The sequence below is a fragment of the Amblyomma americanum genome, chromosome 5 (genome assembly GCF_052857255.1).
Source record: "Amblyomma americanum isolate KBUSLIRL-KWMA chromosome 5, ASM5285725v1, whole genome shotgun sequence".
Lineage (NCBI taxonomy): Eukaryota > Metazoa > Arthropoda > Arachnida > Ixodida > Ixodidae > Amblyomma > Amblyomma americanum.
Genome location: NC_135501.1, coordinates 204,096,616 through 204,110,664, shown reverse-complemented (window position 1 = coordinate 204,110,664; position 14,049 = coordinate 204,096,616). Strand labels below are relative to the sequence as shown.

Here is a 14,049-nt window from a genome sequence, read left to right as displayed (position 1 = left end):
TTTGTAGAGTTCTTTTTGGATGTATTCATGAAATATCTGCGTAATTGTGCACCCCCTTTTTGAAGCCTTGATTTTAGGCAAAAAAAAGTGCAAATTACCTGAGTAAATACAGTAAGTTGACCTGTTATCCCAACCTCCCACCCCGCCCTATGTTATGTAGCTCCCACAGGATGGCATGACAGCGCGCGAGTATCTCGAAGCAATTAGTGCGCAACTATGCAATCGCAAAACCGGCAGTCAGAGGCAAAATTGAGATAAAAGGCGATAAAAACAACACCAAGCTGTTCAGTACCTTCGGATTCTGACACATGCCGGAGGTTACCTGCAGTTTGCTCTACAACTGTTCATGCAGTAAAGTGACTGCCAGTGCCAGCAAGCTGGGTAAACGGCTAACATTTTTTTTTTGTTTGAACCAATTTACAAACGAGTTAACTTTTACACATCGAGCTCCATGTATCCTGCCAGGAATGGCCATCGGTCCAGGGCGTGCACTGCCCACGTCTCGGGCAAAACTACGTTAGACCTTACGCATAGGCTGGTGTCGCATATATGTCAACCCCCCCCCCCCCCCCCCCCCCCCACGTTCAGTAGCACGAACAATCTTCAACTTCTCTCTTAACCCTTTGACACGCTATGTACACAATTGTGTACAAGCACAATTTGCAGGTTTTTTTGGCAGTGTGCTGCAGCTGGCATTGATGTTCTTGTTTCAGGTGAATTGTGCCTCTTTCATGTCTAAAATAAGGTGGCTTATTGTGCGAAAAAGAGAATGGAATTGATAACATTTCGCGCAACAGTGAGAAGGGTAGCACGTCGCCCGCATTTTTTATTTAGACACATTTTGCTCCGAGTAAAAGAATCTGTTTTTGTAACCCATTTTCAAAAATTATTGTACATTTCTTTTCATGACATTCTATGACATAGGTCATGACATGTGGATGTCAAGATTTCGGCTAATTATGACACTTTCCACAGAATATTGCATGTCTCTATAAAAAATTAACTGCTGGTATTTGGCACTGCGAAACCAACCAGTTGTCGTTCTTACGACCTGTAAATGCTATTTATGTGGAAAAATATTTGTTCTTGATGGAAACAGACCGGCATGTGAAAGGATTAATGTTGAGCACCCGGTGTTTGTTTCTGTCCCTGCTTCGGCAGGACGCAAACTCGCGACTTACTCTGCTGAAGGGCCACTGCACAGTTAGTTCTTGTTGCGAAGAGAGCTCCACAGATGGCACTCGCCATCACGGCTCCACTAGGTTACGCTGGGCTACAATTTTCCATTGGCTGTAAGACTTGCAGTTGTGGCGTCACAATAGTCTGCTGGGCCGACCTTGGGGACAAAACCCGGAATTTCCGCCGCAATTTCGTGGCACTGGCGCACGACAAAAAGTGGAAACAGTGCTTGTTAACCATTATGTACACAATAAGCTGGTGCAGTTTATGGGGATGCAAAATGCATCATGTTCAGTGGGAGCCGAGTCGAGGATTTGACTTTACTACTCTTAAAACGAAACTGCTGTTCAAGCGGGCATGTTTTAATGAGGTTTTACTGTATAACAAAGTGACATTCACAATGTAACATGCATGAACACTGCCACAGTTTTTAACAGCCGTGTCTGTATTCCATGGGCTTCTGTGTGAGCTTAGATGGGACTGGTGCACGAAAATGTAGCATCTGGGAACGTAGCAGTGAGGTTCTACTCTATATATTTCATGTCGGACGTTAACTTTTTCTTGTAAATTTAAAGTTAGTGAGCATTTTACAGATATCAAGTTTGTCCTTTCAGTATGTGCTGGTCTCACTGTCACCTAGACATTATGGGCAGATCAGTGAAACACGCTTGCTTGATGATCTGTCATTGTTTCCTTTCAGCGGAACGCAGCAGTTCAGGCCTGATGGAGTTTGAGAGCGTCTCCGAAGCCATCGAAGCATTAATCATGTCCAACCACACCCCAATCAACAACCCCAGTAAGTACAAATTCCTGCACACTCACTCCAGGCTGCTTTTGCCTACCTAGTTCTGCCACCTGATGGAGAGAAAGAGCCGGTCAGTGGCTTTTGATTCTGCTGACATCCTGTTCAATTCTTGCATCTGCCGATATGTGCGTTGTCACTGTGATTTTAAAGGGGCCGTGAAGCACTCTAGTTGGCCCTTGTGCTTCATGCACTCCTTAGCAATCTTTGTGTGTATGTGAGGTTGGGCTAGCATTAGCCGGTTTCCTTGTTCATGGCCTCGGTCGCGTGAGTGAGCACCAAAGTGAGCACAAGTGCACAGCTGAGTACATGTGGACTCGACTGTACCTAGAAAGTGAAAAACTGAGCACTACCAGCGCTGATGGTTCCTAGAAAGTCCTTGTCATGGTTCCCCAGGCAGTCATCCAGAGGGGACAAAGCAAGAATAACTCTGGTGCTGAGTGGCACTTCTTTCATGGGGCATATGTGTACGCCCTGCACCTGTCATTATCAGTGCAGAGTGAAGTGCACATAACTGTGGGGTTATGAGAATGTTGAGTTGGACTAGTTGTTGGTACCCCACAGCAGTAGCAGTGTGAAAAGTTCACTGCTCTGTCTACTAGCTTTCAAGTCTTTTTCAAGCTGCTGCCATGAGGTAGGGTCACATAGTTAGCGTACTGTAAATCGCACTAGAATTATGCACATGGGCTGGAGACATGGCTGCAGGTACAAGTAATATCTCAATGCAGCAGCATTTCTGGACAGCCTGCTAGCTTTTACTTTGCTTGGGAAAGGACGAGTGTTGTTTGCTGTTTCTCCTTGTTTTGGCCGGGGATTGAAGTGTGGCCGCTTTTTTACTTTTATTACTTTGCAGACGGCAAGTTTCCTTACATTCTCAAGCTGTGTTTCTCGTCGTCTGGGCCGAGGTACTGAGCCAGGTGGCCGAGGCGACTGCAGCTGTGAAGCTCTCCCCTTGCTGCACCTGAGCAGCCACGGGGGGTTTCAACATCGTCACAATTGCTTCTTCTTCTTCAAACACGAGAGACAACATTGGGGGGGAAGGGCAGCAGAAAACACCTTGAACAAGAGAGACGAAAACCCGAGGCAGAGAAACAGGAAGAAAAACACGACACACGTAAGAAGAGAAACGTCTCCACCACCACCAACAGCAACAGAAATAAAGACAGAGGGACACGACTTAACTACGACATGCACTACAACACTTCATTCTTTCACCAGTGTATAAAGAAGCAAAAACAGTGAATGCAAACTGATGGCAAAATCGACTCACTCACTTGTAGACGCAAAAACTGCACTCTGGTTTTGTAGGAGGCTCCCCAACAGGCTTTGCGGCGAGTTTTTTTAAATGCTGTTGAAATCGTTGCGCAGCTGCATCGTCAGACTGAAAAATAATCTCTCGCAGGCAACAATCTTGCTGGGTCAGGAATGATTGGCACTGAATGGCACAATCGTGGCTCGGTTTTTATTGTTGTTCTTCCCAACTCATTACATTCCCTGCCCCCTTTCAAGAGATCAGTAACCTTGCGGCTTGTTCTGCAGAGGCATTGTGCTCTGAAAATGTGGACATCATTCAGAGAAAGGGTCCTGTGTTGTAAAGCAGGCTGAAAATTGTGCTAAACCAAAAATACAGAGCATTTCATGATTTGCTTGTCTCCTTCGGCATGGTAGCAGTTTCGTAGGAAGCTCGCAAACTGTTTGGGAACTCTGCAAACCGAGTCTTAGGCAAAGAGGGCAAGACACACACAGACCTACCTTGTTTGTATATCTGGTTGTACAGAGTGTTCAAGTAGGACTCTGCGCACATCTGGCCACGGCAGCCTGTTAACGAATCATGTCTGGGCAAGCAGTGTTCACGGGTAGAGAAGAGTGGTGTTTTTCACTGTTTTGTACCTGTCTCCTGTTCCTTTTCTTGCTGCACTTTTTACGGTTGTTGCTGCTGTTGCAGGGGGGAGAGGAGAAAGTACCTACTGGGTTTTCATGCAGATACTGCAAAAATCTTCTGATAACAAAAACAAGCTGCCGATTGGTCATCTTGCTCAAATTTGATAGGCTGGATGCAACGGTTCACTTCATTTGGCCCCAACTTTTTTGACAGTTTCTTGGTTTGGCTGCAATCCCCTCCCCTAATGTTTGGGTATGGGCTGGCTCTGCCAGTATCCCATTCCAGCCACAGGAGAGGGCGAAACTGGGGGGAGGGAAAGGGCAGATTGCAGTAGTACAGCCAGGGCGAAGTGCGTGTGGATTGGTATTTGGCGTGCTGTTTTCCCAGGCGTGTGGGTGGAGTGCCGAGAGGAATAGCATCATTGTTGTTTTAGGGTAGTTAACACGGGGGGCACTGCAGCACCTCCCCTCCTCCTCCTCCTCAAAATCGCTCAAGCAAAGCAGGAGAAAAGCCAGCAGCACACCACTTCTAAACGTTCCATTTCGAGGTCGCCAATCAAAGAGTACAACCAAACTGCAGGCTTGCTTGCCATTGAGTTTTTAACGTGCGATTGGGTTTGCAAGCTGCTTTCTTTCTCGTTTAGTTGTAGTCCCCTGTGTTGTCGGTTGTGCCATCGGGTAACCGAGGGGGTGCTTTCTATTGTAGAGAAAAAGAGTTTGAGTTGATCAGAGGCGGCCGGATATAACATGAGTGCGTAGTTTTTAAACATTGTGTCGCATTAGTCATCCGCAGACCTTTTCGTTTCCGACTCTGCTGGCGTCCACTTCCTCCCACTGTGTTGTCCTCGTCAATCGTGGCATTCGTGTCTCAAAGAGAATTGCACCACTCTGTCCCCCCCCCCCCCCCCCCCCCCACCCTTTCCACGTTTTATCTTGTGCGCGTCCCGTGGCTTCCAAAGAGGGATAATTGTGTGTCACTCCTTGTTGCACACTCCTTTCATTTGTCGACGAGTGCGTGTACTTCGAAGCATTGAATCATTATTTTTCCTCCTTCCTTCATTTTTCTTTGTAGCTGTTGCGTGTGCATGTATGTGTGTGTATGCATGTGTGCATCATTTGTTTCTTGATGTTACATAAGTGGCCTTTTCTCGTTCAAAGTAAGAAAATGCAGTTTTTTTCTTTGTGAAGGGTCGCTCGATTTTGTTTCCTTTTTTTCTCTCATCAAAGAACAAGGTTTTCCTCTCTCGCTTTTTGTTCAATTGTGTACGTGCCTATGTGTAACTATGCTAAATGTATCTGATGGTCTCTACCAAATAAAAAGGAAATGTGACGATTACAGACCACCCCTCATCCCCACACTTCCAAGTATTCATTTGGGCTCAAGTACATGGCACATAACACAAATATCAACATAGTTTGTGAAGGGTCACTCGATGTTTCCCTTTCTTTTTTTTTCTCTCATCAAAATATAAGGTATCATAGCCGGTTCAGGCTATGATAATACCTGTATAGCCATACTTCGTTATAGTGAAGTAAAAAATAGTAAAATTGTTTGATATAGCCAAACTTAGTAATGATAAAATTTCATCAAAAATGCACGCAAGAGCAGTGCAATTTAGTTTGTGAAGGGATGGCAACTAAGACTACCCTTACTGTAGATACAGGGAGACTTTTTCCAAAGTTGTAGAGATGTCTGCAAAAAAACCAAGGGCCAGTTAGGCTGGCTCCCCTGCATGATGCGCAGCGAGTCAAGCATCTGCTAGAGTGGCTTCATCATATTACATCGGTGCCTCGTGGAAAATGGTATGTAGGAGTGAAAGCTACCGCCATTTATACCACCTCTGTGATGGCCAACACGTGCTCAGTATGGTTGCTGCAAGGCTACAACCACTCGCGCCGTTGGTTCCAGGGCGCCATTGACAGGTGTGCGAGGCATGAACACGTGCTGACCGCCGGACTACCAAGTCGTCCATGCGCTTCTATCTTCCCTGGCACTATTGGCAAATGCGAGATAAAAATGCGAACACTGATGCAAACGTCAGTCACTTGTGTACAGCGACGAAGCGTGCCATCCAAGTGGGCACTACCGCTTGGCGGCGGGGAGTTCAGGATATTATTCATTTCTTGGCCAACCACGTTTGGTGTATAAATCAGAAATGGCATGCATTTGTTAAAAATATTCACGAAGAGTTCAATATAGCCAATAATTCGTAATATCCATGTGCATTTTACAGAGGTCAGACTCCATTTCACACATGGCACACATTTGTGTGCCCAAAAAAGTATGTTTCACCGTGTCACTTGCATCCCTCGAAGTATCAGTGAGGGTTTTGACGAAAACATGAAGCAGTATAAAAGAGCCTTCGCACTGCAAATCAGACAAGGTAGTCGGGCATTCGGTTATTGAATGCTCTAATAATTTTCGTTGGCAGTGAACTATTAGGGCGCAGATGGAATCTGCACAAATAGGCATGCCAGCCGTGCATCACCCCACTGGTACATATGTGGTTTTGCCAGACTGTTGGTGCAGAGTGACATGTCCAGTCTCCTTCGTTCTTGCTGTCTGTTTGGATGCAGGCATAGCCAGTACAAAAAGTTGCACTAGTTTAAATGCAATAGCAAGAGTTGACACGCCAAAACCCACCGGATGTTGGGAAATACTTTGATTACGTAGTCTAGACTGATGGCGTCAATAAGGGTAGTGCAACCTCCCAGCAGGAGTTGCAGCCCACCACCAAATTTGCTAATGCATCCCCACCAGTATCAACATTGCTACCAGAAGGGGCTAGTGTAGCAGGAGCATTAGTGTCAGGTTGGCTGATTTAATAAATGAATAATAACTATGGCTGCGGGCAGTATTCGAACCTATGGCGGCGTGATGAGATCAGCTTCATTGGGGCACTGCAATAGACCACTATGCCATCGCTGCAACTGAACTTCCCAGATGTTTAACTACAAGTCTCTTGTACTGACTGTGCTTGCCCCTACACCATGATCCCTCTGCAGGAGTGCATGGTAGCAGGCAAAGTTTAATGAAATGAGTGAAACAGTGTTCTCATGTGGCACTACTGGTCTTCTGGAATCCCAAGTACCCACAAATCCTTCTGGGTTCCTGGGTTCAAAGGCAAAATTTTTACCTTCCTGTGTGTGTCTTAAAATTTATAATAATTGGTTTTTGGGGAAAGGAAATGGGCAGTATCTGTCTCATATATCATTGGACACCTGAAACCCAACCGCGCCCGCCGTAAGGGAAGGGATAAAGGAGGGAGTGAAAGAAGAAAGGAAGAGGTGCGGTAGTGGAGGGCTCCGGAATAATTTCGACCGCCTGGTGATTTTTAGCGTGCACTGACATCGCACAGCACACGGGCGCCTTAGCGTTTTTCCTCCATAAAAACGCAGCTTCCGCGGTTGGGTTCGAACCCAGGAACTACGGATCAGTAGTCGAGCGCCCTAACCACTGAGCCACCGCGGCGGGTTTAAAGTTTATCTTCAAAAATTAATTTGTAAATGGTAGTTGTAATATGTAATGTTCTGTAGTTTATTATGACGTACACCAAATCACTGCCAAATGCGTGGGACACACCATGGTACTGACAAGTTTCAAGACTGCAAGGGGATGCAAACTTGCAGCCATATTCGGAGGTTAGCAAACTGTTGTGCCACCTGTGGCTATCCTTGTCATTGCAGTTTATAAACAAGATGGTTGGCTCCCGTAGGAATGCTGAGAAATAACTCCGCATTTGGCTTGGCTAGCATTTAGCTGGAAACAGCACTTCAATTTTACTTTTACACGTTACGTGCTAGGCATGGTTTTAAATCTCGCTTTTTAAACCACGCCTGAAAAAGAATTGCAGAATTTTTTGTAAACTATGAACTTAGAAATCCCAGGAACAGCCAGCTTGCTTATTCTGAACTTGTCCTCTATTATTTAGACAACTGGCCTAATAGTTCATTAAATACATTGACAAGGCCTAAAGCTTAGCAGTGCTGATGTGAGCTGGAGGGCCACCGTACCTCTGCTGCGCAAAGAACTGCATTAGTATCAAAACACATGAAATATGTTACCAGATAGCCTCCAATTGCAAGCGTCCTTTACTTGGCCCTTTCTCCACAGTTGGTCAGAGGGCAAAAAAATTTACATTTATTTTAAACAAGCTTGGGTTCACACACTGTTCACTCGCACTTGACTTGCCTGCCAGCACACACAGGCTCTGCTTCAGTGGCTCTCAAGTCATTCAGGGCCGTGATGGCCTCTGCGCAAGTCTTGATGAGGCTGCACATCTGAATGGAGAGCTCTACGCTGGAGCACATTTTCAGTTCCTGCGTGGCCCAGACCATTTTGCCCTGGATGGCCTGCATTGCGGCCACAACATCCTGGTCTCGCTGCGCAGGGTCTGCAGGGGGTGTCGACCCATTCCCCACTATCTGCTGCTGGCTTCGGAACGGCCCCGGGCCCTGCGAAGCTAGCATGCACGCTGTTGTCATGCTTGCAGTGGTGTTCGGTGAGGCAGGTGCTGCAGCATTGCTTGAGATGACTGTCGTGGCTCGGCGGGGGACCAGAGGCGGTGCATGTGGTGCACTGTGGTGAGTTTCTTCGGATGAGAGGGTGCTGTGAGACTGCGCAGTCATTTCTGAGCTGGCCTGGCATTCCTGAACAAGGCGCTGGGCTGCAGCTTCTGACAGTACTGCGGCACAGCAAAAGAGTAATGCATTAAATCACTAGACTGACAGGATGCCATGAATGCCTGAATGTGCTATTTCACCCTCTCAACCTTCGGCTTTACGTGGCAACCTTTCGAAATAGCAGTTTTGGCCTGGAAGCATCTCGGTACCTAACTTAAGACATACATAATTTGCATGAACCCAATTTAGAGCGTAAGAAAAAAGGGAATTTAAACATATGCTGTATGTACAAAGATGCAGTGCTCACACACTATGCCAATGCACGGAACACTGCGTTTACCCCCTACCCCCTTTCTTTCTAGAGTGCTCGGCTTCACTATCTGTCATTCTACAAATGTAAGCTTGAAACGCACCTGGGTTGTCCTTGACGTTTTCCATGGTGTCCACCTCGGAACAGGCAATGCAATAAGTCTTGCGCTGACGGTCCTCAAGAAGTATAGTCTAGGGTAAGAGAGAGGGCGACGATTAGCCATTCAGAGATAGGAGAGAGACTGTAAAAGCCGAAACACAAGGCTCCTGCAAACGCGCTCACGATTTAAAAGGGATAATTAACAGCTTACTCAACGCAGGAAATAAAGCAGCAGAAACCGCACAACTGCCGAAAATAACAATAGCCGCGGGTTAAAGAGCTGCTCACGCTGCAGACGTCGCAAACGTCGCTGAGCATCTTGTAGCCCTTCAGGAGGTAGCCGCCCATAATCCCACTGATCTTGTCCATGCGCTCCCGCCTTGCCTCCAGGACCTTCAGCTCTGCTTCAGTCGGCGGCTTCCAGTCGTAGTCCTCCATATTCAGGGCACGGGCTCGGTGCGAACTTCACTTCAAGACGCTCAGCCTGCTGTTCTTCGTCCTCTTCCGCACGGCGCTGCTGCTCGCCTACTCGTGTTATTGAGGCCCGTATCGAGCTCTCAGTGCGGAAGTACTGCATAGAAAAAGGAACAATGAAGTATTTGCCTTGGTGTCATGAGCGCAAAAGAGCAGATTGCACGATTTTACGAGCGCTTACCAGACCACTTCACCCACAGCGCCCACGGCATGAACACACATGATGCTCCGGTCCTCTGTATCGCGGAGGACGAATCGCTGTAAACATTCAATCCGAAAGCCACACAGATCCAATTCAATCCAATCCAACATAAATAAATTTCACGTCGCCCGTCGATATAAGTTTTGCACGCTGCCGGCGCCCGTTCGGACGCTGCTTGTTGATCGTGCGAGCGTCGCAAGACGCTGTATTCTGTCCGTCAACTGTTTAGCCCGTTACTTGGAGCCATGTTCACTCCGCGCCGCGCGGGATCCGTTGGAGGCTCTTTTCTCACAACACCTCACTCGCAGTCGAGAAGTCGGCGCAGTGGGACGCCGCTGTCGTACGGCCGGTCGCCATGCACGCCTGGGTAATGATGTTTGCTGTTTTCGTTGCTAATGTGTTCCTTTAACGAAGTGTCTAGCGTTCTATCTAGAATAGATGATGCGTCTGCTGCTAGAGTTCCGTCCAAACGCAGCATTTACTGGCGTCGCACTTCTGTCCATATCATACCCCTCCTTCCTTTTTGTACCAACTGTGGCCTAGAAGCCTTCTTCAACACTGTGGCGTGGTGTGATATGTCATATCAGGTTTTGATCAGACTAGCACCAGTACATAACTGCCATCCTTCTTAAAGGGTTTAGTCATCGCGGCACTGCGTCTCCCGCGCTGGCGAGCGCGAGCACCGAACGCTAGAGAGCTCACAGCTTGTCCTCGAGGGCTCGATAAAAGCGTTTCGTTCGAGTAACATAAAAGAATCATGTTAAAAACAGAAGTCGCTAAATGGCTCGATCCAGTTCATGAGCAATCCCCCAACGTGGATATGTGCCATCGTCTTTTCGGGCAACAACAACATGATTAGCAGATGCTCGCGCTCGCCAGAGCTAAGCGTTCGAAGCTCGCGCTCGCCAGCGCTGGAGACGCGGTGTGCGATGATGGTCGCTGAAATACCCTTTGCAGCTAAATCAGTTAGGTTCGCTGTCACAGAATTCAAGTGGTAGTTGCTGTTCTTTCTACTCAAATCTCTATGTTCCGCCCAGACACCCGGACGGAATAATATTTATGGTTTTAAAGGTCCGTCCAGACGCACAGGAGCCCGCAAATGTTTTCGGTAGTCCAAAAATCCAGGTCGTTCATGGCAGTGCAAGCCACATCCTTCAGTTTGTCGCTGCATGCTCAAACTGACAAGCAGTTAAGCTGTTTTTGCAATTTCTGTGTTCCGGAAACAATTGTGGGCGGGCACCTTAGCATCATAGCATCGTAAAACATGAAAATATTTACTGCTGAGTGGTTTCATCTTTTCATCTTTGGTTGTTATCAGGGAATTTAAAGACAGTCACAGTTCTGCGTGGACGTAACAGAGTGATTTTTCTGATGCATGGACCATGGCTTTAACGGAACTCCAGCAGCAGTTGTTGTTTCGTCTGGATGGAACTGTAGCCACAGCCTTCCTTTAAACCTTTGCCCCCCGAAGCATAAAAAAAGGAACGGGTGATTTACATTGCCATTACTTGCGTTTCGTTCCTCTTCATTAAAGCATGCTGTCCATGGGTCAGTTTCAAGACAGCTCCTTGCACCAGTCTCAAGTTCTTGAAGAGACTGCGGACCATGTTGTCGAGCTCTTCGGAACCGTGCTCCCGGTACTCGTCAGCGAAGCTCTTGTTGAAGCGGAACGTAAGAACATTTATAGCTTCTGTACATTTCAGTTCCACGCTTCATTTGTGGCAAAGCCTTACTTGCATTCTTCGTGACCTACTCTTCTCGTATAGTCGCGAGTAAAAAATATTAGCACCAATCACTGGCGATCAGGATTTGTATATCCCACCACGTGGCACTGCGGTTTGCAGACCTGCCTATGGGGCCGTTTCCATATTTGCATCATAGGGGGGACGAAAGGAAGTAAGCTTCATCAAGCGTGCCATCGCCCGAGCGTCGAAGTGCCAACTGTGCGTGACTGTGCATGCAGCATTCATTTTGGCTTGGTTATCATGAGCAAAGATGGCTTCTTTTTTATTACTGTTTTTTATGTCCGTGATGGTTTGTCAAAAGGAACTCATGGGAACAATAGATGATAGCGCTGCTTTTAGCCAGTGTTACACAAGCATGACAAACAGATAGAGTTTATTTTCCCGATGCAGCTAATTCATACAAGTCCCTTTGTTGGGAAACTGTAGTAACAATATTAACAGGAGCACTATCCCATCAATTCAGGAAAAGAAGTAAGGAGGATAGCCAGCTCGCTGTCGTGATGAGAGAGCAAACACGTCGTTGCACTAATGGCGTACATAGGCCCCACCGACCCTCACAACGATTTGAAGGTGCTCGGGGAAGGAGTCAAACAGGCTGCTTGCAAGGTCAGGAAGAGCCTGGAGCCTGCTCCATTCCTCTTGAACCGTCCCCAAAGGATATCTGGCGATGACTCGTGCAGCTGCCTTTTAAGCTAGTCGCTTTTTCATTAACTCCCATATATTTTCAATTATATTCAAATCTGCTCCCTTGAGAGGCCATGGCAGCTCCTGGATGCAGAGCTGTTCAAGCAGTTAACAAGCGCAGCGCGGCTGAGGCTGCTTGCAAAAATAACTGCCAAACAAGCAAAAAAAAACTATCCTATTCTTCACCAGTTGCCTGCGGGAGCAAGGCTGCGCTAAAAGAAAAGAGAGAGGGGGAGACAGAAAAATAAATTTTGCCGGGCCGTGACTGTCCGCTGAACCCCCCTAATACTGTAGAATGGGAATGGCCCGACACTCGTTATCAGCCTCTTCGTCACTCGCAGCGCCACGAGTTGTCATTCCGGCGCTCCGGTGTTCTGTCATGTGTGCTAATCTTCTTTACTCGCAACTGTACCTAGTGCCACCTCTTACTTTGCAGCTGGCACAGATATCAGCGCACGCATTTCGAGCTGTGGATGGGCATGGCTGGTTTGCGGCCGAAAGCTCTTTGTCTGGCAGTACAAGCAGGGATCACGTAGCAGAAACGTAAGTGTCCCGCATCACGTGCTATATACAACTACCAGTAGGGAACCGTTTTATGTGAAGGATTTGGAGGTTTGAATCGGCGAACATTGTGATGAGATAACTTTACCACTGCAGCTTCTGGGGGTGCCATAGGTTCGTGAAAATTAATACTGCCCGCATGAACCTGCCGAACTGTGTGCGTGTTTTTCCAGCCCAACGGCCGGCATGGCCCGGGACTACACATTAATCTCAGGTGGCAGTGAGTTTGACTGACGAGCTGGGCCAGCAGTTCGCATTGAACGCCAGCATGCCTACCGTTGGGAGGCGAGACACATTCGGGCCAACTACATTGGAGTGGGCAGAATACTGTGAGTGAGTCGAACTGTACTTATCACGAACGACATTCCAAGTGACAAGAAGACAGCTGTGTTTTTGACATGCCGCAATCAAAAGACATATTCTCTGCTATGGAGCCTCCTAGCACCAGCAAAGCTCGCCCGAACAGGACTGAGTGAAGTCTTTACCGAACCAGTCAAACACTGCTTCCTCGCATGTCTGAAGTTGTAGCGAGTTTCAAGTCTTTCTCGAGGCACCGAAAAGACAGGGAGGCTGTAAGTGACTGCATTCTGTTGATGAAGAAGTTGGCCGAAGATTGTAATCTCTTAACATTTCGAAAGCGCATGCTGCTCGACGAGATTGTGATTGGCATCATCGACGGGCCAATGCAAGCTCAGCTGTTGGAAACGACAGATTTGAACTTCGGAACCGGGAAGGGTACATAGCCATGGAGGCTGCACATAAAGATTCACATGCACTGAGCAGTCTGCAAGCTCAGGCACTGCCTTTCCAACCTCCAGAGCAAGCGAACATTGTGATAAAATGACTTTAGTTTGGTTTGGTATGGTTTATGGGGTTTAATGTCTTAAAGTGGCTCAGGCTATGAAGGACACAATACTCGAGGGCTCAAGAATTTTTACTACCTGGGGTTCTTTAACATGCGCTAACATCGCACATTACACGAGCCTCTAGCATTTCACCTCGATTGAAATGCGACCGCCACGGCCAGGACTGAACCCACGTCTTTTGGTTCAGCAGCCAAGCACCATAACTACTGAGCCAATATGGTGGCTGATAAGATTACTTTGCCGCTGCAGCGCCCGGGTGTGTCAGAGGTCTGTGGAAATAAATGCTGTGCACATGGCCCAGCTTGGTCCATGTGGAACCTGCTGAATTGTGTGCATGTTTTTCCAGCTCGATGACCGGCGTGGCTCGGGACTACGCAGTTATTACAAACATCTCGATCATGTACCCGGTCGTTTATTGGGTTTGACAAAGTGTGTGTTTTTTTGGGTCATCTTCCAAAATTCATTACTAGCACAAGAAAAAATGCAGAATAATATACGGCACAAACATTAGCATTTGTCATGTGTCTCTGGGTCACATCTGCACATCCGCACTCTTGGACATGAAGCCATTGCAAAAAAAGTTATCTACACTGCTATTGTTCGTTCGTAGCAACGGTTGCAAA

General features: G+C 47.3%; 3 protein-coding genes across 6 annotated transcripts in view; 2 read left to right on the top strand and 1 right to left on the bottom strand.

The window, feature by feature from the left end:
* The window catches only part of sm (heterogeneous nuclear ribonucleoprotein L), a 131,261-nt gene extending 126,049 nt beyond the window's left edge, over positions 1–5,212 (top strand). For all 4 annotated transcript variants that reach the window (XM_077666594.1, XM_077666593.1, XM_077666592.1 and 1 more), the window contains 2 exons: positions 1,880–1,975; positions 2,835–5,212. In XM_077666594.1, the coding sequence (XP_077522720.1) occupies positions 1,880–1,975; positions 2,835–2,893 (155 nt within the window). In that variant the 3' untranslated portion in view covers positions 2,894–5,212. The remainder of the gene's footprint in view (positions 1–1,879; positions 1,976–2,834) is intronic.
* Positions 5,213–7,980: 2,768 nt separating this feature from the next.
* Positions 7,981–9,671, bottom strand: LOC144133476 (protein ZNRD2-like). The gene is made up of 4 exons (XM_077666590.1): positions 9,550–9,671; positions 9,183–9,465; positions 8,899–8,986; positions 7,981–8,547 (listed from the first exon to the last, which is right to left on the bottom strand). Exons 2-4 carry the CDS (start codon positions 9,330–9,332, stop codon positions 8,036–8,038), a joined length of 750 nt encoding a protein of 249 aa, XP_077522716.1. The 5' UTR covers positions 9,333–9,465; positions 9,550–9,671; the 3' UTR covers positions 7,981–8,035.
* Positions 9,672–9,694: 23 nt separating this feature from the next.
* The window catches only part of LOC144133475 (nuclear pore complex protein Nup133-like), a 50,116-nt gene continuing 45,761 nt past the window's right edge, over positions 9,695–14,049 (top strand). Inside the window, exons 1-3 of the mRNA XM_077666589.1 lie at positions 9,695–9,937; positions 11,105–11,241; positions 12,436–12,542. Of these exons, the coding sequence (XP_077522715.1) occupies positions 9,816–9,937; positions 11,105–11,241; positions 12,436–12,542 (366 nt within the window). The 5' untranslated portion in view covers positions 9,695–9,815. The remainder of the gene's footprint in view (positions 9,938–11,104; positions 11,242–12,435; positions 12,543–14,049) is intronic.